The 23,699-nt window shown below is 39.9% G+C and overlaps 1 protein-coding gene across 1 annotated transcript in view; it reads right to left on the bottom strand.

The window, feature by feature from the left end:
- Positions 1-23,699, bottom strand: part of HIT1 (Membrane trafficking VPS53 family protein) — a 76,214-nt gene that overhangs the window by 41,005 nt on the left and 11,510 nt on the right. The window contains exon 7 of the mRNA XM_010260330.3: positions 2,603-2,673. Coding sequence (XP_010258632.1) covers positions 2,603-2,673 — 71 coding nt within the window. The remainder of the gene's footprint in view (positions 1-2,602; positions 2,674-23,699) is intronic.

Genomic DNA, 23,699 nt, shown 5'->3' with positions numbered 1-23,699 from the left:
TTGTGGTCAGAAGATCCAAACTCTTTACATCTACCCATGTCAAGGGTGCTAGAGGTTTGGCAATAGTATATCTCTAACTCTACTTATGATAATAGGCGTGGTGAGTAGGATTAGCATTCCTCTTTTAAGGATTTTCCATTTCCTCACTTTTCTTTTGTTCACACAAGCTTTTCTTACACTCAGTCCCAAGCCTGGATAGAGAGGATGGTGTCAAGTAAACTTTTGTCAAACTCTTAGAAACATGAATACTGATATGACTATTGTGACTCCATGCTAATTCCACGGAAGCAATGTATGTTATGTAGGGAACTATAGTCAGATGAATTGAAGAATAACAGCCATGAGGATCATGGCGAAGAATGGAGTGATCGCCTCAGTAAAAAAGAAGTGCCAAGACTTGAGGGTCGAAGCAATGATATTCATATTTAAGGAACTTGGCAAAGGAAACAGAAGGAAGTCGATGATATAAGAGATTGGGAAAGGAATGGTAATCCTGGAAGAAAAGAGTTCAGTCCAGTTCAAGGTATTTGTAGATGGAGTCCTCTTCACTAATCTGGATGGTGAGCACTCAAATACAATTAAGTTGATCATCAGGTCATATATTGCAGTCAGAAGACAAAACACCAAATGACAATATATTGTTCCCAGTGGAATATGTTGAGTAAAGCAGAAGGCAAGCAACATGAAATCCAAAGTACAGAAAGATGGCAGGATGGAAATCTTTGGAGGCCTGTTACAAGAACAGATGGCAGGTTTCCAACCACCAGTAAGGATCCTTGAGACAGTCAGCAATCAATGCAAGCACAGGTAGCTAAGAAAATGCTAACCATAGCAGAAGTATCTAGACCTTCCACATGGTAGTTAAAGGTAAAGCACCATGGGAAGATTACAAGGTAACCTCAGCAAAGTACTTGATAGCAGACTGGTGAGCAGGGCAGAATGTGATTGAGAATAAGTTTGGGGAAAGGATTACTCTCAAGCCTTCTCTTGGTGGATCAGGCAGTAATCTCCATTGAGGAGAACCCAGAAGTTGATGCTATGGTGGTGGAATTAGACTGTGGTCAACTCCTAGTATCAAACTGGTATCCAAGCTTGAATAAGCTGCAGCTGCACCATCAGCCTGAGACCATAAATATTGCTGTGTTAGGCTTGCTGTTCAACTTATGGAAGGAGGTCCTTCTGAAGATTGGGGACGCCTGTTGTGGCTCTGTGAAAACAGAGGAGCAAAGTAGAAATTTCAATAATCTTAGTGCTGTGATCATTAAAATTAAAGGAGATAGACCTCATCAAATCCTTCGTGTGGTAAATCAAATGCAAAAGACTTAACCTCAAAGCTTGGATACTTTCAGATATGGAGAAGAAGCTAAGGAGTAGGAGGCTAGAGGTTGAAGGCAACAATGAGCTTGCGAAGATTATAACACATGGCAGGAAAGGAATGGATGATTTCAGAAGATGTTCAGTTTTCACTTAGTCCCATCAAAAAGAAATCCAAAAGTTTAAAAATAGAATATAGGCACTCAAGAACCTATGCTGAAGCAGTGGTAGTGTTAAGTGTAGCATGGCTATTAAAGAAAATGCTGTGGAGAACTGGCCCAGGACTGGTCTGGGTAGCAACAAAACAGAACCAGATAAACAGATCAAATAAGGAGTGGCACATAGGTCTACACTGGCACGCAGGCTCTTAAATGATCACGTGAGCCTCAATAAGAAGGGTAAGGTAATATGCCGAGAATATAGTCGATCTTCTTCCTTGGGTGATTCAAGGCTTTCGAGCAAGCAATGAGAAAATGAGGGTGATTCCAAGCTCTTGACTTGGAAGGCAATACCACTATAGATTTTTGAGAAATACTGAACTGGACAATTTCCTTGCTGTTTCTGGACGACTGGACTTTGTGATTGGTGGAACATTTGGGTTGGGCTCAAGACATTTTCGAGCTTGGACTACCTAAAGGCTAGTCATGGCCTCATGGGCCCATCCAAGAAATGAATAAAATAAAATAACTGGGGTTTTGGACCTAGGCCCAGCCTGAGAATCAAAAATCCAAACCAGGCCATGTAAAATTTTGGACTAGGTCGATCTAGGGTCAGGTTGGGCTCACCCAAGTTGTATATCTATCTACAAAACCAGTAAGAAGAAGTGATCTATTAAATGTTGAAAGGGCCAGAACAGCTAAAGGCAGACCAAAAAGGATAGGGTAGAAGTAGTGAAAAATATTCTACCAAGAAAAAAGTAGTGAGAAATGATTTAAATATCCATAATAGATATGCTACTGAACAAAACAGAATGGTGGAACAGGATTAATGTAGTTAATCCCATATAGGTGGGACAAGGCTTAAATGATGACGATGACCTATTTGCTCCCTTTTCCATGTTGAAAACCATTGGCTTCCATACTCCAAAGCTGGGTTAAGGACAAAAAAGTGGAAAGCTGAGAATAAATTTATGCAATCTTTTTTTTATACTCAAAGTTGAGAAAGATTGTCTGAGTTGGATACGCCATGTGGGATCAATAGAATTCATCAGATTTTAGATGCTTTTCCTCTACCATGTGAAACTATAAGACGTTAATAGATTAGTATAAATAAATTAATACTTTGCTACCTCCAATTGTGCTGCTGCCTCCTTATACTGTCGTTTTGAAGCCATTACTTGGAGCTGTTCAACAGCTGACACTGCAATGCAAAGGAAACAGTCATGCATTAAAAATAGTAGGAGGGACATCTATATTCTGCACTTCCGAACACAAGGATGTTCCATTACAAGATTTTTTTGTTTTTTTTTTTTTGATAAGTGTTCCATTACCAGATATTTTAAGCATGTTTTAATATTATAAGGAGCATGCATAGACCTTTCAAATAATTTCTTTTATCAGAAACTGAATTTTTTGTCTTTCTTTTTTTGTGGTGATTTTCTTTTTTTCTTTCATCAGAAACAGAAATGAGACTGAAGGCATAAATCAGGGATAGCACAATAATTTCTTTTATCAGAAACTGAATTTTTTGTCTTTCTTTTTTGTGGTGATTTTCTTTTTTTCTTTCATCAGAAACAGAAATGAGACTGAAGGCATAAATCAGGGATAGCACATAGACAAAATGAATCAACAAACAGAAGCTAGCAAAAACCATGGACAAACTTAAGATGGAACAGATGATCTCTGATACTCTCTAAAAAGACTATCAGCAAATATGTTGGCTGACCTTGGTTTTCATTTGAATTAAGATGTTCATACTGGATACAAAACATCTACCTTCACAAATATTGTGATGCAGCAACCGTGGCCAATAAGGAGTGTACTTATTTTCTCTCCCATGATCCTCTCTTTCCTTCTATGATCTCCCCCTTCTATCTTCTGTTCACTCTTCTCCCCTGTATCTCTTCTTGTTGTCTTGCTGATTTGCATGTTGAATCACACAAAAACATGGTTTCTGAGAAGTAGATCTGATCAACCTACTAGCCTTTTCCTCTACTCTTGATGTTCTTTTTCAGTTGTAACTTTGCACTATATCCTAAAAAATATTTACATGAATATTACAGCATATTAGGGTATATTATTGCTACCCAAACCCTTCCCATAGGGAGATTCTCATATGTATTACAAAGTAACTACCCAGTGAAAATTTTCACTGTTTGCTGCCCTAATGTGTCCATGAATATTCCACTCCCAACTCTCTTACTAGAGTTGTAGCATGACTTAGAGTGTTTCAATGTTGCCATCTTCCTTTAGAACTGTTTCTCAACCAGCCGATCACTATCATAGAGTCTCTTTCCACCTCTAAATTTTGCAGGTTAAGGTTCTTGCATATTTTTAGGACTTCAAAGACAGCTTGCAGTTATGTTCTTATGGAGTCTCCTTCACTTATTTGGCCAGAGTAGAGAGCAACAAAGGTAACTCCCCCATCCCCAAAGGGCCAGGGTTACCCACTCCTAAACTCTCTACCTCCTTGCTTTTACAAACTAGTTCCCAACTAATAAGATGATATTTCCTTTCTTCTCCAGGTTCCCACAAAAAATCCCTCATCACTTTATCCTATTAGATATAGATGCTAGTATTCTAAACAGATAAAAGAAATACAATAGGAGACTAAACAGATATAATTCTCCCCCCAAAACAAAAGGTAAAAATGCTTCCATGAGGCTAACTTCCTAGAAAATTTCCCAACCACTGCATCCCAAAGGTAGCTAGCCTTTTCCCCAAGTGGTGTAGAGAATCTACAGGCTGATCTATTACTCAGAGCACTTTTTTATCAAGTATCTTATATTCTTATGTACCATTTTTTTTTTTGAAGAGTGAATGAAAATTCATTAATCAAAAAAGGAATTACAATCCAAAGTATCTTATGTACCATATACTTATTCTTTTTATTCTTTCTTTCTACTGATCAAAAAAACAATATTCTTTCTTTCTTGTTCTCCCTTCCAGAACTTGTCTTTGACATGGTACCAAAGCAGGTTCACATTCCTCTCATCTGATCAAACTTCAGAACCAGCTTTTAAAAGGGTATTTCAAGAGCACTCAGATCTGCTGTTGGACACCTGTTTGGATCTCTTTGGAAGGTTGCTTTGATCAATACAAAGTTCATCTGTTTTCTCAAGAAAGACACCATGCAGGTTGGGATTTCTTTCATTTCTCTCAATCGGCTGAACCAAAGACATGGGCCTCTAGATCCTATGGCTCCCTGGGGTCTTTTATCTTCCCATCCGTGGTTTAAAATGTCCCTAATTTCCCTAATATTTCCACGACATATTTCCATTTCCATGGGTAGAAACACAAAATTTTACTGGAATCGACATTTCCCCAATGAACACTACCGAACATAGGTGGAGTACAAGAAATAATATCCACAACATATTTCCATTTTCACTTCCATGGGTAGCAACATGAAATTTGACTAGAATTGACATATTCCCTAGTGAACACTACCAGTACTATGTGAAGTACAAGAGATAGTATTATAACATAAGTTGATGACAATATTGTAGATATGTGAACTTGTGAAGTAACAAATTATTGTCGACCTAACTTACATGATTACAACCATTAACATTTTCTATGAGTTTAAATTTTGCTTTAACTAATTCTATCATGAAGTTCTAAAGCTTAAGGTTTACAGGGCAACTTCAGAACATATTCTTTTGTCTACAACATTAGTTTCATAGTTTTGTTTAATAATTTGGAACAAGACAATAATTTAAAAAGGTGTGCCTATGCTTCTTTTGTCATTTCATAAAACATCATTCTATATTTTGCATATTTTACAATGTTTCCACCATGTCTATAGATTTTACATTATTTCCATATGGTATTTCCGATATTTCTGACATGTTTCTTAATTTGGATGACCGACATTTCCATCGACATCGACATTTTAAACCTTGTTCACATCTAATTTATTTGGAGTCTGGAATGTTTCAAGAAGGGTTTCAATCCCTACGACTTGAAGGTGGCGATGGAGAGACAGTGGAGAAGCAAGATGACGATTGAGAAGATCTTTGTTTTAGAAGAAAGTAAAAGTTGAAACCATTCAATATTAACAATCAGGGAAGAAGGGAGAGCCACTATTTCTCTAATAGGAGAAGCAGCACAGTGGCTGAAAGGTTTCACGGATGGGTCTCTGTTCGCTGTTAAGATTGACAAGTGGAAAAGCTATCTGGATATGCCAAGTAGAAGGTATCAAGTGACTCTAAAAAATAACCGAAAAGGGTGGTTTTTGGAGTTTATAGGATTCTTTGGAAGAAATAGATGACAGTGCGTCTGTATCCCAGAAGGAAAAAGGAGTTGGGGTTGGAGATTGGTGTCACAGAAGCTTCAAAATTTTCTGATGCCGAAGGCAGGTGATGTGGCCATTTACAGATTCCCGGCCTTGAATGAAGGAGAACCCTAAGAGCTCTATTCCGGTAATTGTCGGTTTGAAAGAGAATCTGAGCACTGTGAACCTGAGGAAGAGCAGTTATACTCGGTGGCAAATAAACAAGAGGAAATGCTGCAACATTTTTCGGTGGTGAGTTTAGGAAAGTTTCACAGTTTAGTTCCGGAAAATGATAGTAGAGTTTGGGAAAGGAGATTGATTTTAAAGGCTGAGAAGAAGGTTCCTGACTGGAGAAACTATGAGTATCCTCTAGAGTTTCAATATTCCCTTTGAGGACAGAAGAGCTATTTTGGATACAGGGCCGATAACGGTGATTTTTTTGAAGGATAAAGAGAAATTTGATTAAAATGAAAAAAGCAGTATATCTCAAAATGCTAGTTGTCTAGTTAATAAACCAACTACACATAGACTAGAAATCACTGATTGCAGATTTAGTTGAATTCCTTGTGAAGGGAAAGAAGAGGAAGATGAAGATTTCAGCAGTAGAGAAAAAAAGAGGAGGAGAAAAGAGTAGGAAGTCAACCAGGATTCTTAAATTAACCCTAGCCACCAACCCCTCATTATAATTTATACTTAACTTAAAGGATGAGATATTACAAGGATGCCCTTAGTAGGGCGGCTACCAATGTAGCTAAACAGTCATAACTTAAAAACATAAACGAATGGGCCTAAAGCCCAATAACTTCCTAACTAAATAACTTAAAATAAGAATAAAAACAACTAGGCCCAACTCAACACTCCCCATCAAGTTGGGAGTAAATGTCACACATTCCCAACTTGCGTAGATCATGCTCCAGCTTGTTCTTTGCAACACCTTTTGTGAGAACATCAGCAAGCTGTAGATCAGAAGCAATGTATGGAAGACAAACTTCTCCAGAAGTCACTCTTTCTCTGATAAAATGTCTATCCACTTCAATGTGCTTAGTTCGATCATGCTGGACTAGGATATGGGCAATGTTAATTGTTGCCTGGTTATCACAGTGCAACATCATAGGTTCTTCTGCCTGTACACCAATTTCTTCTAATAGGGAACGGATTCAGAGAAGTTCTGAAACTCCATGTGCCATGGCCTTATATTCATCTTCAGCACTTGATCTTGCCACCACTGTTTGTTTCTTACTCTTCCACGAGACAAGGTTACCCCCAACAAGGGTGCACACTCCTGAAGTTGATCTCCTGTCATCAAGGCATCCTGCCCAATCTACATCTGTATAAGCCTCTAGTTTCAACTGTCCATGATCAGTAAACAATATGCCTCTGCCCGGGTGTCCCTTCAAATAAGCAAGAATCCTATCAACTGCCTCCCAATGCTAGACTCGTGGACCATGCATGTATTGACTTACCACACTTACTGCATAGGAAATGTCTGGTCTTGTCATACACAAGTATAGCAGCCAACCCACAAGTCTCTGATATCTCCCAATGTCCTTTACTGGCTCACCTTCTGATGCATTGATTTTATGGTTCTGATCAATAAGGGTACTGATTGCCTTTGTTCCAAGCTTCCTTATCTCTTGAAGAAGATCCAAGACATACTTCCTTTGAGAGATAAAAACTCCATATTTTGATCTTGCAACTTCAATGCCTAAGAAGTATCTCAGTTCTCCAAGATCCTTAATTTCAAATTCTTTATTTAGATACCTCTTCAGACAATCAATCTCACTTAGGTCATTCCCCGTGACAACAATATCATCCACATAAACAATTAGGACTGACACCAAAGATCCCCTCCGCTTCACAAACAAGGTATGATCGGATTGAGTCTAAGTGTGGCCAAAAGCAATCAATGCCTTTTTGAATCTGTCAAACCATGCTCTGAGAGATTGTTTCAAGCCATAAAGTGACTTCTTAAGCCTACATGCCTTTCCCTTTTCAGCATCACTATAGAAGCCAGTAGGAAGATCCATATACACTTCCTCTTGCAGATCCCCATTTAGGAAAGCATTCTTCACATCAAGTTGAAACAAGGGCCAAGAGTATGAGGTAGCAAGAGAAAGAAGTATCCGGACAGAGGTCATCTATGCAACTGGTGCAAAGGTCTCTAAGTAATCAACGCCATAGGTCTATGTGTACCCTTTTGCAACAAATCTCGCCTTGTACCTTTCTATACTTCCATATGCGTTATATTTTACTGTGTAAACCCATCTGCATCCAATTATCTCCTTGCCCTCTGGTAGATCCACAATGTCCCATGTCTGATTCTAAATCAAAGCTTCCATCTCTTCCTGCATAGTTGTCTTCCACTCAGGTTTGGAGAGAGCCTCACTAACACCCTTGGGTATAGACACAAAGTCAAGGGAGGAAGGAAAAGCATGGTAGGAAGGAGAAAGTCCATTGTAGGATAAGTACTGTGAAATACAATGAGCAGTACACTTTCTCTTCCCTTTCTAAGAGCAATAGGAAGGTCGAGGTTATCTATAACAGGGTTAGTAGAATCAATGGGAACTAAAACAGTAGTGGGACCAAGAGGAATACCTGAGTCCATGTCAGCTGAATCTAGAGTCTCCAAGGAACCAACAGGAAGTGATGTGAGTTTTGTTGTAGTGGAATCAACCTCCTTGTAGAGTCTCTGTCATAAGTAATGCTGAGAAGTAGGACGCAAAGGAGGTGGTAAGGTAGGTGACACAGGAGGGTCAAGCACAGGAGTAAATACAGGGATTGGAACTGGGAGAGGAATAGACTGTTGTCTCACTTCCCCAAAACACTCCCCCTAACAAGGATTCTTTGAGAAGAAGTATGTGGGTTCAAAAAAGGTGACATCCATGGTAACATACCGGCTCCTAGAGACTGGATCATAGCAGCAATACCCTTTCTAATTTTCTGCATATCCAAGGAAGGCACACTTCTTTGCCTTGGGATTAAGCTTCGAGCGGTGAGGACCAAGAATATGTGCAAAGCAGACACACCCAAACACCCTGAGAGGAATATGAAACATCTCCCCATCAGGAAAAAGGAGACTGAATGGGGTGCTGAATCCAAGTATACAAGAGGGCACCCTGTTAATCAGATATACTACTGTGAGAACTGCACCACCCCAAAACCGAATTGGAACTGTAGATGTGATCATCATGCTTCTTGCAATCTCAACAATGTGTTTGTTCTTCCTTTCTGCAACACCATTCTGTCGTGGACTGTAGGGACAACTGCTCTGATGGACAACACCATATTCTAACAGATATGAGGCACGGTGTTTTTCAAAATATTCCCTGGCATTGTCTGATCTGAACACCTTTATTCTTGTTCCAAACTGTGTTAGCACCATCTGATGAAATTGCCTCACCAAGGATGGTACTTCATCGCGAGATCTCATCAGGTAAATCCAAGAGTATCGTGAGAAATCATCCACAAATAAGAGAAAATATCGATAAACTCCCATAGAAGGAACATGGTAAGGTCCCCACACATTAGAATGAATAACATCAAAAGAAGAACACCTTTTATTACTAGGTTTAAATGAATGTCTACAATGCTTTCCAAGCTGACAACCTTCACACTCCAGACTTGACAAACAAACAGACTCAAAAAGTTTTGAAAACAAAAGACTCAAAGAAGAGAGGTAAATGGCCCAAACGATTATGCCAAAGCATAATTTGACCCACAGACCCTGACTCACTATCCCTGCTGACATGATGACTCTGATGAGGAGGAAGCACATCTAGGAAGTAGATCTAGGAAGTAGATCTCATTCACTTCACGACCACTCCCAATCGTCCTCTTTGAATACAGATCCTGCAAAATACAATGACTAGGAGAAAAAATTACTGAGCAGTTCAGGTTTTTAATCAAACTACTAACAAATAACAAATTAGTGCTCAATCTAGGAACATGAAGGACAGAGAGAAGAGAAATAGAATCACTAATCTTGACAGATCCCTTCCTAGCAATGGGAACATGGGATCCATCAGCTGTGGAGACACTATCTCTACCAAAACAGAGCTGGTAAGAGGAAAAAATAGTAGAGATATGGGTCATGTGCTCTGAGGCTCCAGAATCTATAATCCAAGGAGGTCCCTCTTTACCTGAAGTAGAAACATAATTTGCAATGACATGTGAACTATCTGTGTGAACAAAGAAAGTAGAGTGGACTCCACCATTACCACCTGGACCTTGATGTCCGCTTGCTACTGAACTGGAACTGGTTGTATCCCACTGGTTCAGAAGTTGCCCATACCTCTCAAGTTCGACCCTTACTACAGCAGCTGCAACAGACTCCAGAGAAGTTGTAGTAGGAGGGGCCGAAATGTCACCAGTAACTGCCATGTGAGCATTTCCCTTCTTGTTTTTCAGTCTAGTCAGCACAAGATGTGGGTGAAACTTCCAACAAGTATCTCTTGTGTGTTTAGGCTTCTTACAGTAGTCACAGATCAAATCTCTTTTATCTTCCTTCTTGATTACACTACCACCCTGATCTCCACTTTGTTTAGGTTTCACAGTACTCACCATGGCAAACTGATCAAAAACAGGATTGTTCATCATGACATCTCTCCTGCTCTCCTCCCCTGACACAAAGGCATATGCTTGGGAGAGGGTAACACTGTCCCTGGAAAGAAGATGTTGTCTTGTAATATCATACTCAGGATTAAGTCCAACAAGAAATTCAAACACCCTATACTTCTCTAAATGTTTTTGATAGGTAGTTGCATCCTTAGTGGCTTCCCAAGCAAATGTCTCTAGATGGTCAATCTCCTGCCACAGGGTTTTAAGGGCTGAAAAATAGGATGCAACAGGTCTATCTCCCTGCCTTGTAGAAATAATATGATTTCTCAACTGATAAGCCCTAGCAACATTCTCCCTCTGTGAATAGGTTTCTGCAATCCCATCCCATATTTCCTTAGTTGTATTTGCCCATAAAAAATTTTTACTTATATGGGGCAACATGGAATTACACAACCAAGTCATAACCATATAATTCTCCCGTACCCACCAGGAGTTGCTAGTTTCGGGTTTCACTTCTTCACCAGTGATATACCCTAATTTCCCACGAGCACCAATGGCCATCTTTGCAAATTGTGACCATTCTAAGTAATTTGCACCATCCAACCTAACTGTAGTAATGGTCTCAGTCCCGAAAAGGTCTCCAGCACCTCCTCCCACTGGTCCCATTTCACTCTCGGGCTTATTTTCAACTCCGTGACCCTCCATGCTTCTCAAAAAGTGTAAAGAAAATAACTGAAATATGCAAGATCAAACAAAACACTTCTGGAACCAACAACACCTTTCTAGTGTCCTAGACTGTCTTCCCACAAAAGATTCCTTTTCTGCGGGACGGGAGAAGAGAGAGAAGAGGCAACCACTCTCTCTAGAAGCCTCCAAATCAGGCAGGACTTGAACCACCCCTTACAGGAAACTCCAAGGAACCCTAAAAAATTAGGGCGCCACTTCCTAGGTCAAATTGAAGAGTCCAACAGAAACAGGACTCTTCCCCTTTCTCCAGTTTTTCCTAATTTTGATGAGAAACCCTAGAACAGCTACAAGGCAAACAAATCCACCAAAAAATCCAAAAAGTAGGCTTACCTGAGATCTTCGATCAGCCTCTTAAATCACCATGCAGGCAATCGATATAGGGCTGCATGAGAAAACAACTCAAGGAACCTTGGGCCTGCTCTGATACCAAGTAGAAATCACTGATTGCAGATTTAGTTGAATTCCTTGTGAAGGGAAGGAAGAGGAAGATGAAGATTTCAGCAGTAGAGAAGAAAAGAGAAGGAGAAAAGAGTAGGTAGTCAACCAAGATTCTTAGATTAACCCTAGCCGCCAACCCCTCATTATAATTTATACTTAAAGGATGAGATATTACAAGGATGCCCTTAGTAGGGCGGCTACTAATGTAGCTGAACAGTCACAACTTAAAAACATAAACTAATGGGCCTAAAGCCCAACAACTTCCTAACTAAATAACTTAAAACAAGAATAAAAACAACTAGGACCAACTCAACACATAGTTGTCAAGGCGGCACCTAGGCGACTAGGCAATTTTTAGAAGTCGCCTCGCCCAACACCTAGGTGTTTTTGTATAGGCGCTCACACACATATATGCTATACTATTTTTTTGAATGTGCATATGTATTATATCATTTTTATTGGTTTGTTTTATCTCATTACAATACACCCTATTGTATATTATCTTTTTTTATTAAAGTAATTCTCTTTTACTTTAATAAAAGAGAAGAGAAAACGAGAGTTGAGACCGAGAGCTGAGAAGAGAAAACGATGACGGGAAGACCTCCTATTACGTTCGTCTTCTTCTTTTGGGATGAAACAGGGGCTCCTCCTCCTCCTCCTCCTCCTTCTTCTTCTTTTGGGATGAAACAGGGGCTCCACCTCTTGCTCCTTCTTCTTCTTCTTCTTTTGGGATGAAATAGGGGCTCCGCCTCCTCCTTCTTCTTCTTCTTAACAATCCTCCTCTATTTTTTTAGCCTGAAACAGGGTCTCCACCCCCTTAAACACAATCCACATCGTCCTCTTGGACAACTTATGTTGCGAACAAAACAGGGGCTCCACCCCCTTATTTTGCATTCTTTTCTTATCTGCAATCCCCCATTTTTTTGGCCTGGATGCTAGCTATGGCATTTTATGTTTTATTCGAATGGTTTCATTGCTAATAGCTGGCATACAGGTATGCTTGTTAGTTTAAAAACCAATAACATAGCTTAAGAGGAGTAGGGATATATATTTTATACTTTAAAATTCCACTGCCTAGGCGACTGAGCGCCCTGTGGTCGCCTAGGCGCCTTGACAACTATGCAACCACATAACAGAATTACACTGTAAAAGGGTCAAAATTACAAGGATTCAGTTCCAAAGTGCTTCAAATACCCCTGAAAACCATAAAATTACAGCTCCCCCTGACATCCCAGAAGCTTTAAGCTCCACCCAATCTCCTCCCTCTTAACCCATACTTCGAAGCCTAATCCTCACCATCTCCCTCTTCCATCCCTCATATCCCTAACATTCCAACTGAGAATCTTCAACTTCCTCCCCTTCTCCCTGTCTTCCCCCTCCCCCCAATTCACTCAATCTCGTCCAACCCCTCCTCTTCTCCTCCTTCCTCGTCCCACCCCTTCATTTTTTCTAGATATTCTTCCCTCTTCTTTTTCTCTTCTCTTTTCTTTTTTCCGAACTTCTCAAATGCTATCTTCGCAAAGCCTTCCCCTCCCCAAAAAACTAGCCCAAGAGACTTTCCCACCTCCACCTCCCTCTCCACCAGTTTATTAATATTCAGCTTCCCATTTTGAACTATTTCCTTGACTTCTTGATATTTTTGTGTCTGCTCTGCTCTTTCTCTCTCCATCCCTATCCCCAGTCTCAAGATCTTTACTTTCTTCCCCTTGTTTCTCTTCTTCTGGACTGAGAAATGTTTATGAGTCTCCTTTTTCCTTGACTCCTTGATCTTTTTGTGTCTGCTCTGCTCTTTTTCTCTCTCTATCCCTATCCCCAGTCTCAAGACCTTTACTTTCTTCCCCTTGTTTCTCTTCTTCTGGACTGAGAAATGCATACAAGTCTTTTTCTATTTTAAACACTATTTCGTGTTTCACACCCTCCCTTTTTCTCTCTAGGTTTTCTTTTTTCTGTTGTTTCTGTTGTAAATTTCAGGACTATGGAGACTGACTTAGGAGTGGTGGAAATAGAATATTGGACTTTCTCTTGCAATAAGGTGGAGGTAGTGGCCAGAGAATTTGAGATAATGATGTTCGGCCTACCTTTCAATTTATCAAAAAAAACCATGCTCGAAAGAATCACTCATGCTCTAGGGGTTTCTCTTCTAGAGGTTTATGCTACTGATTTACGAGCAATGATGTTGAAGGTTAGTGGAATTATGCCGGAGGATGACCCTCAGACAATTGACATTCTCACCAACGGTCTCTGCACCAAAGTATTGTTGGTGACAGAATATGAATCGACGCTTTGGAAGAATGGGCTGGAGATTGAAGACAAAGATGATCTGGCAATTAAGAGTACATGTGGCGAAAGAGGTAAGGAAGGAGATAAAGAGTTAAGTGGCATGTGTTTTTTGGAAGGAGAGTAGCCGAAAGCTGGGGTCCAAACCGAGGTAGGCCTCAAAAACGAAAGTGCTGTAATTGTTTTTTTTTTTTTTTATCAGCATCAACATCAAATTTTATTACTTAGATAAGGAGAAATGTACAAATCAAAGGAAGCCTCGGCTCCCACCAAGAAAATACAAAGACAATTTAATATTCAGTCTTACAACTGAGCCCAGAGACACACCGCCCTGTTTAACCCTTGCTTTGCTAGTTGGTCAGCTAGACCATTTGTTTCTGGTGGTAAACTCAATTCAACGAGCGAAATTCCCTACATCAATCTAACCTGATGCTAGGGAGCATTTGGAGAGCAATTAATTTGACTACAGTGGATATTGTGCCAATCCAGAAAGCAGGCCCAGATAATGAGTGTGAAAAAATGGGTTTACATGAGATATTACAAAGGCATGTGGCTCATATTATGGATGTTAGTTCTAGTCTATCATCATCCCATTTCACCCAGTCAACTCATTCAAGGACTCCTTGCTCAGAAAAAGGTTCAAGCGAAGGTTAGACCTCAAGTACCAGTTGCAGTGATGATAGGGAGATCAGCAGTTTTGGAAGAGGTTAAGTGGACAAGAGATCGAAATCCAGAATTTAGTGGAAAGAGAGGTAACGATAGGTAAAAGCCTGGGTTTATTTTTTTGGAGTGGTGAGGAATTTGCTAGAAGGGCCTTCGAGGAATTTGAGAGAAAAAGAAGGGATGAGAAGTTCAATAAAAAAGCTCAATTGGAAGGAGGCAAGGTTTGGGATGAAGATGATTCAGGGCAAGAAGATGCTCTAGTGGATGAAGATTGAGGTTGTGCTCTTTTCGCTAGTAGAGGCTCAAGCAACTCAGGTATCTGGCTGGTGGTGCTCCCAGTCCAAGGGGTCTCCATTTTCTTAATGGAATTTTTAGGTGCTCTCCGGTAGAGTTTGGCCTCTGCCTGTTTGTGTGGCTTTGGGTTGGTTTGGGATTGTTGCTGTCTCTGTAAGGGTCTTTTAGTTGTGCATCTCTTTCAGGTGATACCTTATCACCTTTCTATTTTATTCATTTTTCCTTTAATGAAATATTTTCCTTATTCATCAAAAAAAAAAAAACTCTTTATTGTTGTTGGCTTGGTTATAAAATCCTTATTGCAATGGCTTTGGACAAAGGAAAATAGATAATGCTAAGATAGTTCTTGGATTCTTGAATCGGTTGAAACTGATATTGCCATAAAAATAAGAGGCCTAAAGATTGCAAATGAGATGCTTGATTATATGAAAAAGGTCTACAACAATCTAATATTTCCAGACAGTATTAGATTGAAACTGAGATCTTCTCCGATTCCCAAGGGGAGGAGAAAATTTGGGAGTATTATGCTAGCTTCATAAGTCTGTGGACCAGTTGGTTGGCGCCAATATACTGGTTGGTAAGGTCTCCTGCTGGTCGTAGCGAGACTTGGGATCGAATCCCGCCTGCAGCTGAATTGGGGGGGAGTGTGCAGCTCTTCAAGAGAAATAAAAAATAATAATAAATCTGTGGACCAAGTATGAACTTGTGCATATGGGTGAATCCTTGAAAGCTTGTTGCATTAAAACCATGAAGAGTCACTTTGATAGAAGAAAGATCATACATTTTTTAATGAATTTGCAACATGAATATCAAGTAATTAGGTCTGATATTATGAGTAAAGATACCACTCCAAGCCTGGATGTTATCCTGGGAGAACTTTTGAGAGAAGAGATAAGACTTATGACCCAGTCAGCTCTCAATGAGATGCAGGATTTGGGGCCAGAGACTGTTTTCCTAGCAAATGGATCAGCCATAGATTCTCTACAAGTGGAAGGCCAAGATATCTAATGTACAAATCTGATGGATCAGCCTAAAATCACTGCTATTATCTCAAGCTCCTGATAGTTTATGTTAATGCCTACTTTTTTGATAATAAATAAAGAAATCTGTTGAAGAAGAAAGAGCATTAAAGGGAAGGTGATTTGATTGAGATTTTCAAGGAATTTGCAGAGAGGCATAGAATTAGCCTGGGGGTAAATGCAACATTTTTAGCTCTTATACAAAAGAGAGCTGATGCTAGTCATCCAAAGGATTTCAGACCAATCAGCTTAGTAACCAGCTTTTATAAGATCTTAGCCAAGGTCCTTTCATTGAAATTAAAATTAGCTCTCCCAGCTGTAATCACTCAAAATCAAGGGGCTTTCATTCAGGGGATGCAGATAGCTGATCAAATCCTAGTTGCTAACGAATGTGTGGAGGATTTGAAAAGATCAAGGAGGAAAGGCTTTGTTTGTAACTTGGACTTGGAGAAAGCCTATGACATGGTGGAATAGACCTTCCTTATTGAGGTGATGAAAAATTGTGGGTTTGGGGAGAGAAGGTGCAAATGGATCTTTGGTTGTGTTAAATCCTGCCATTACTCCATTTTGGTTAATGGGATTGTCAGAGATTTCTTTCCAGCTCGTCGGGGCTTGAGGCAAGGTGATCCTCTCTCACCCTTTTTATTCACCCTAGTAGCGGATGTGTTTAGTAAAATGATCTTAAAGGCTGATAGGGAGACCTTAATAAAAGGGTGGAAGGTTGGAAGATATAAGGTCCCAATTACACACTTGCAGTTTGCTGATGATATTATAATCTTCTATGAGGGTGGAGAGCAAATTTTGATAAGAAATCTGAAGGAGCTGGTGAAGAATTTTGAGCTCATCTCTAATCTGAAAGTCAACCTTTTTTTTTTTGAGAAAATTTAACCAAGATTTATTGAGAATAAAAAGGGGGTGGGGGGAACAAGAGGAGAGATACAAAACAGGGGGGGAACCCCTGCAAGTTACAAAGGAGGAAGCTTGTCGCTATACAGATGCTCCAAATACACACCAAATTTAGCTAGGCCATCTGCAGTATGATTGTATTCCCTAGAAATCCAAACTAAGTTAACATTCAATCCATCCAAAGAATCCCAAGCTTCAGTCAGATAGTGATAAAATCTCCAAGGGCCCCCTTTTTTATCTCTTAACCATTTTATTGTATTTGCTGAATCACCTGCAATGATCAAATTCGGAATACCCAAATTCTTAATTATCCTGATTCCAGTGAGAGCAGCCATCACTTCAGCCTTTGTGAGGTCGGCTCAACCGATCGGGCCACTAAAAGTCCAGCAGATATTGCCCCTTTTGTCCCTTACTGTACCACCAATACCTGCAAAGCCCGGATTGCCTAAGGCACAACCATCAAAATTAAGGGTTATCACACCTTCACTGATGGAAACGGGATAAGAGTTGCATAGCAGGAATTAGCTTAGAGGAAGAGGAACTGAACTTTGTTGCAAATATTTTGGAGTGTTCTACTGCTAGTTGGCCCTTGACCTACCTAGGACTTCCTCTAGGTGCAAACCCCAAGAAAAGTAGAATCTGGAACCCCATAGTGGAGAGATGTGCAATGAAACTGGCAGCTTGGAAGAGGAATTATGTATCTTTGGGAGGAAGTATTACCCTGATCAAATCAACACTTGCTAACCTGTCAATCTATTTCCTATCAGTGTTTGGAATTCCCCAAAAAGAAGCCAAGAGAACTGAGAAGATTATGAGAGACTTCTTGTGGGAGTCAGGTGATGGAAGGAAGGATCATTTGATTAAATGGGGAGGTGGTTTGTAGAAATCTTCAACAAGGAGGATTGGGTATTGGTAGTGTAGATAAAAAGAATAAGGCATTGTTAGGGAAATGGCTTTGGAGGTGGATGGTGGAAAGGGATAGACTGTGACATGATGTAATAGCCAGCATACATGAAAGGTTGGGATGCAGGTGTATCCAACAAAGCTACTCTGGCCTCGCCTTGGAAAGCTATTCACAATATCCTACCTCACTTTCTCCGCTTTGTCAAGTATGATGTTTGTTCTGGGATTTCGGTTAAATTTTGGGATGATATTTGGCTTGGTTCTTGTCCGTTAATGGAACTTATACTAGGTTTCTTTGCACAAAAATGAGTCTATGTCAAGGTTTGTTGTTTCCCCTTCAAATCCAGTGGACCTCAGCTAGGACTTTGGATTCCATAGAGGTCTTAGGGATAATGAAATTTTGGCTTGTTCAGACCTTCTACAACTCCTTCAAAATATTTCTTGGAACCTAGTAAACCTAATAAGCGGATTTGGGCCCCTGACCCTAAGGGCTTGTTCTCTTGTGCTTCTTTGTTCAAGACCTTTTGTGATTCTTCAGTTTCTTCCTTTCCCATCAAAGAATTTTGGTGTAGACCCATTCCAGCCAAGGTAAGAGCCTTCTGTTAGGAAATAGTTCATGGGAAGATAAATACTATGGACTTGCTTCAGAAGAGAAGACCTAAATCTTGTCTCTCCCCGAAATGGTCTGTCTTATGAAAATCCAATAACGAAAGTTGTTGCCACTTACTGATTTCCTGCCCCTTTGTTGCAGATTTTTGGCTTTGGTTTTCTTCGTTATTAGGGTGCAGGTGGACGTTACCTATGGAGGTTACTATGTTATTTGATCCCTCCTGTTTTAATTGGCCAAAGAAGAGAGGGAGGATAATGTGGAGATGTGTTAGAGCAGCCTTGATTTGGACCATTTGGGAAGAAAGAAATGCAAGAATCTTCTTAGAGAAGGAGAGAAGCAAGGAAAAAATCAGGTTTTATGTGATGGTTAGAGTCATCCACTGGATAAAGACTTTGGAGTTGTTCTCCCAGTTCACCTTCGACAACATTTGGAGGAATTGGGAGATAGTTGCTAAAAACTCCAAGGGGAAAGATAGAATGGAGGTGGCCTGGACACCACAGATTGAAGGTTTTGCTAAACTGAATTTTGATGGGAGTTGCCGAGGTAATCCAGGCCTTTGTGGAATTGGAGGGGTGGTGAGAGATGGAGAAGGTAAACTTATAGCACTGTTTTCTGATCCTGTGGGTATGAGGGACTCTCTCAAAGCTGAACTGCTTGCTGAAATTCAAGGGGTGCAGATAGTTAGTGAGCTAAACTTGACAAATGCGGTGATAGAAGGGGATTCGAAACTTGGCTAACTAGGAATATGAATTTAAGGATACAATGGATGAAAAGATCAGCAAATGGGATGGTGGATGCTTTGGATAAACAAGGGGTGAACAGGTCTAGTTTATTCAGGGAAAAGTAGTAATATGTTTTTTTTTTTCTTTGTATGAGAGGTAGCAGCTCATGCCTCTCTATGGGATGATTGTAAAGTCTTTACTTTAAGAATTTTAATAAAATTCTAATTATTCATCAAAAAAAGAAGAAATCACCCAAAACCAAAAAAAGAAAGACCCAATACAAGCTCCAACCACCTCTTCCTAAAAGCCTAAGAATACATAATAAAGAAGAAAAAACCAACCCTATCTAAAACAAACCAAAACTCCTGTTATCCATAAGGCAACCCTCCACCCTAAAAACATTTTACCCTTCAACCCAAAGAGACAACACCCTGCTATAACATACTCAGCCCTTCTAATAAAGTAAAAAGCACTAAAACCCTATTACCAATTTACTCCAATAGCATGGACCAAAGCCTCTTTGCTTTTCTTAATGATCTTTGATTTCTTTACATTCTTAAGGAGACTCATCCCAAATACCCCCCCCCCTCAATCTTGCAAAAACATTTGAAACCAGGATTGTTCCCTAAATTTTCTGATTTTTGAATCTTCTAACTGCGTTAGGTATCATCTCCATGTCTTTCATATCCCTTCCCTCAGCATTTATCCTTTCAAATTCTAGGACCACATTTTTCTCAAAATCGGTCTGCCTTTACATCATCATTTCCACTACCACCTACACCCTTATACAAATTCTGTCTCCTTTGCTGCACAAAATCTTGCTTCACAAGAATCCATAATATTATCCCCTCTATCCTACGACAACATGCAAGATTTTTCTTCCAATTTCCTAAAGGTTTTTCTTGCAAATTGCTCTCCAATAAAAAGACAAACCCAAAATTTTACTTCTACTTCTTTGTTGACCACTGTCTCCAAACCAGTAGACCTCCAACGTTTAGAAAACCAGATCAGACCAGCCAGTCGGACCAGTTGAACCATGACCCGAGGCCCCAGCCAGATCGATCGTACCCCTAAAACCAGAAGTAACAAAAAAGAAAATGGGTAAGCGGACACTTAGCAAAACAGGGGGCAAATAGATCTACCTTGTACTGGGCAGAAATGCTTTGTAGTGTTTGCAGATTGGGTTAATGCTTTCTGCAACCTATATCCATTGTATTTCAATATTTCTCTGTTATTAATAAATTTTTTTTGCTGATCAAAAAAAAAAAACAAAAAAGCACCCAAAACCATTTACTAAACCGGTCCAACAGAAAAACTGGTTAACCAATCCCCATTTTAGGAAACTGGTCAGTTTTTTGAAATTTTTTTCAAACAGAGGCAAACTTGCAGAGGCCATAACTTTGTGCTCAGATGTCTAATTGGGGTGATCTTTTTTTCTTTTTTGGGTAACTTTTTGAGACCTACATGTTTCCAAGGAGTTGAAGGTACACTGGCCCACTATTTTTTCCTAGAATGCTTTTTTTGCCCTCATCTTAATTCTTAACATAAAAGTTGAAACTAAAATAAAAAATTATAATTATCTATTTTGAATATATGTATATATCATACAATTGTGCGTATAATATACACACACACAAGGCATTGATAATAGCATTTTCCTCATCTGATTCACTTGCAAGATTATCCTCATATTCAGCCCTGGTGGCTGCAGGTTGTTCCCCTACTGATTTCTCATCACATTGCCCCATTTCACCCTCTAAGGAGGAGGTTACATTAGCATCGTCACCTTCCCCTTTTCACCCTCTAGGATGTAGGAGCTCTGAATGCAACTTCCAGCAGGTATCCTTCAAGTGTTTCAGCTTCTTGTAGTATTCACACACAACCTCCTTCTCAATAATCACATAGTTGTCAAGGCGACGCCTAGGCGCCCTTTGCCCAAATGCCAAGCAGTTTTGTGCATTGGGTTATAAAAAATACTTTTATATTTTTAATTTTTTGACATTATAATTATAAAATAGACATTATTAAACTAGGCTATTCATTTTATGTGTTTATATACTAATTTTTTTCAGCAAATAAGACTTTTATTAAGATCAAAAATATATTGAATTACATGAGTTTGGTTTCAGCATTGCAATGACCCAAGCTACAAACACATACAAACAGTTACGGTTCTGCCCAGAACAAGGTAGATCTATTTGCCCCCTGTTTTGCTAGGGTATCCGCCAAACCATTTGTAGTCCTTTTTACCCAACCAAATTGAGAATTGAACCTCCTTGCAAGTATGTCAATTTCCCTATAGATAAATTTGAGCTTCCAAGGTGCTGATGTGATTTGTTTAGCCCAAGAAATTACTAGTAGTGAGTCTCCTTCAATTTCTAAATCTGTTGCTCCAATCTGCTCAGCCAGCTTTAATCCTTGTAGGAGAGCCAGAGATTCAGCCTGAATTGAGTCACCAATACCTATTGGTCCTGAGAAAAGTGCCACAACTTCTCCTTGATGATTTCTAAGCACACCCCCTATACCTGCCCTTCCCGGGTTGCCAAAGGAACTCCCATCAAGGTTTAGTTTTAGTTTATTTAGGGCAGGTGGCTTCCACTCCACTCACAATTTCTTTGGGTACATCTGTTTGTGTCACTTCAGTCCAGCTCCTTAGAATGTCATTTGTGGAGAGGTTTTTGAATAGTTCCATGGTCATCACCCAATGTGCAGTTCTGATTTTTATGGCTTCAATGACTTCCTCTTTTGATTTGCTTTTTTCAAAGAAGATTCTTTGGTTTCTTTCCTCCCATATAGTCCATACACAGCAGCTCTTGCTGCCTTCCATAAGCACTTTCCTCTTTTCTTCTGTTGCCTCAGGGACAGGGGCTGAATAGACTTACTACATCCTGTGGGGGAGCCCATCTGCATCTAAAGAGAGAACAAACAATTTCCCAAATACAAGAAACAAGAGAGCAAGATAAGAGTAAATGGGGTAGGGTTTCAACACAAGCCTTACAAAGGATACACACATGAGGAGAGAGGCATTTGTTTGGCCTTCTTTTCTGTAGCACATCACAAGTGTTTACCTTCCCTAGGAATACTTCCCAAGAGAAGGCTTGTACTTTAAGAGGGATCAGTTTGCACCAGATTTCTCTCGCCAGGAAATTCACCTCCAAAAATTCAGAATGAGTGAGCAAACTAAAGAAAAAGGCACAAGAGAATAAATCGTCAAGGGTTGGGGACCAGATTCTGCTATCAGCTACATTTTGGTCTAAGTGGACCATCTCTAAGGTTGAGATCAAGAGCAATAAGGAAGCACATTCATTTTCCCTCAGACCCCTTCGGAAGCCAAAGTCCCAAGAGAGCCCCGAGTTTGAAAACACACCAACCCTAGCAACAGGTTTGTTTTTAAGGTCTGACAAGGAGTAAAGGTCAGGGAATTTAACATTGAAGGGCAAATCCCCTACCCACAGGTCTTCCTAGAATAACACTTTATTGCCACACCCAACACTAAAGAGGATAAAGTGAAGAAAGGTTTGCAATCCAATCGTTTTCTGCTTCACCATGAATGCTTTTAATGACCCTATGCCACAACCTATCTTCTTCACAAGAAAATCTCCACAGCCATTTCCCTAGGAGGGCTGCATTTTTCTTTAAGATGTTCCGTATACCTAGGCCACCTTGCTCCTTAGGTTTGTAGACTTGTTCCCACTTCACTAAATTATCTCTCTTTTCATCACCAGGTTCCCACAAAAAATCCCTCATTATCTTTTCTAAGTTCCTGGCTATTTTCGCTAGGATCCTAAAGGTGGAGAGGAAATAAGCGGGCTTATTTGCTAGGGTGGATTTTATCAAGGTTATTCTTCCCCCCAAGGAAATATAACTTCTCTTCCACATTGCCAACTTCTTACTGAATCTCTCTAAAACTGATTTCCAGAAGCTTTCAGCTTTCAGGTTCCCCCCAAGGGCATACATAAGTATTCTAGAGGCCTGCTTTTCACTTCACAGCCTAGTAAATCTGCCATGGTTTGGATGTCACCCTCTTCTAAGTTTAATCTAGCTATACAACTTTTTCCCCATTTCACTTTTAGTTTTGAGGCCTGCTGAAACTTATCCACCAAATTTTTCAGATTCCTCAAACTAGGTTCATCAAAGTTCTCACATAAAATGATAGTATCATCTGCAAATTGCAGGTGAGACACCACCACCTCTGATCTGCCAATCCTCCAACCTTTAAACTGATTTTCTTGGTCAGCCTTGATGATTTGTCTACTCGAAACTTCAACAACAAAGGTAAACAAGAAGGGGGATAAGGGGTCACCTTGTCTCAGTCCTCTTTTGGCCGGGAAGAAGTCCTTTGCTACCCCATTTAAAAGGACAAAGAAATGTGCTAAGCTAATACATCCTTTAATCCATGGTCTCCATCTTTCACCTTAACCCATCTTTTCCATGAGACTCATCACTCATCAAGAAAGACCAATCCACCATATCATAGGCTTTCTCTAGGTCCAATTTACAAATCAAGCCTTTGCCACCCTTTTTTTCTTCGCTGCCACACATTCATTTGCCACTAAGATTTGATCCATTATTTGTCTCCCCTCTATAAAAGCTCCTTGGTTCTAAAAAACAATAAAGGGAAAGACAATCTTCAGCCAACCAGCCAGATCTTTTGCAATGATCTTATTTGTGCACCTTATCACATCAATGGAGAAAAGGAACCTCTCAAACTTTGAGCACACTTGACTTTCCTCAAGATTTGACCAGGTGAAAGAGGCTTGTAACAAGGTGGGTTCTCTTAGTTCTAGGGACTCAATCAAGGAGTTGAAGTGTCTC

This window comes from Nelumbo nucifera, chromosome 7 (assembly GCF_055504915.1).
Source record: "Nelumbo nucifera cultivar China Antique chromosome 7, China Antique-T2T, whole genome shotgun sequence".
Classification (NCBI taxonomy): domain Eukaryota; kingdom Viridiplantae; phylum Streptophyta; class Magnoliopsida; order Proteales; family Nelumbonaceae; genus Nelumbo; species Nelumbo nucifera.
The sequence above is the reverse complement of the archived record's forward strand: the minus strand, read 5'-3'. Positions and strand labels throughout refer to the sequence as shown.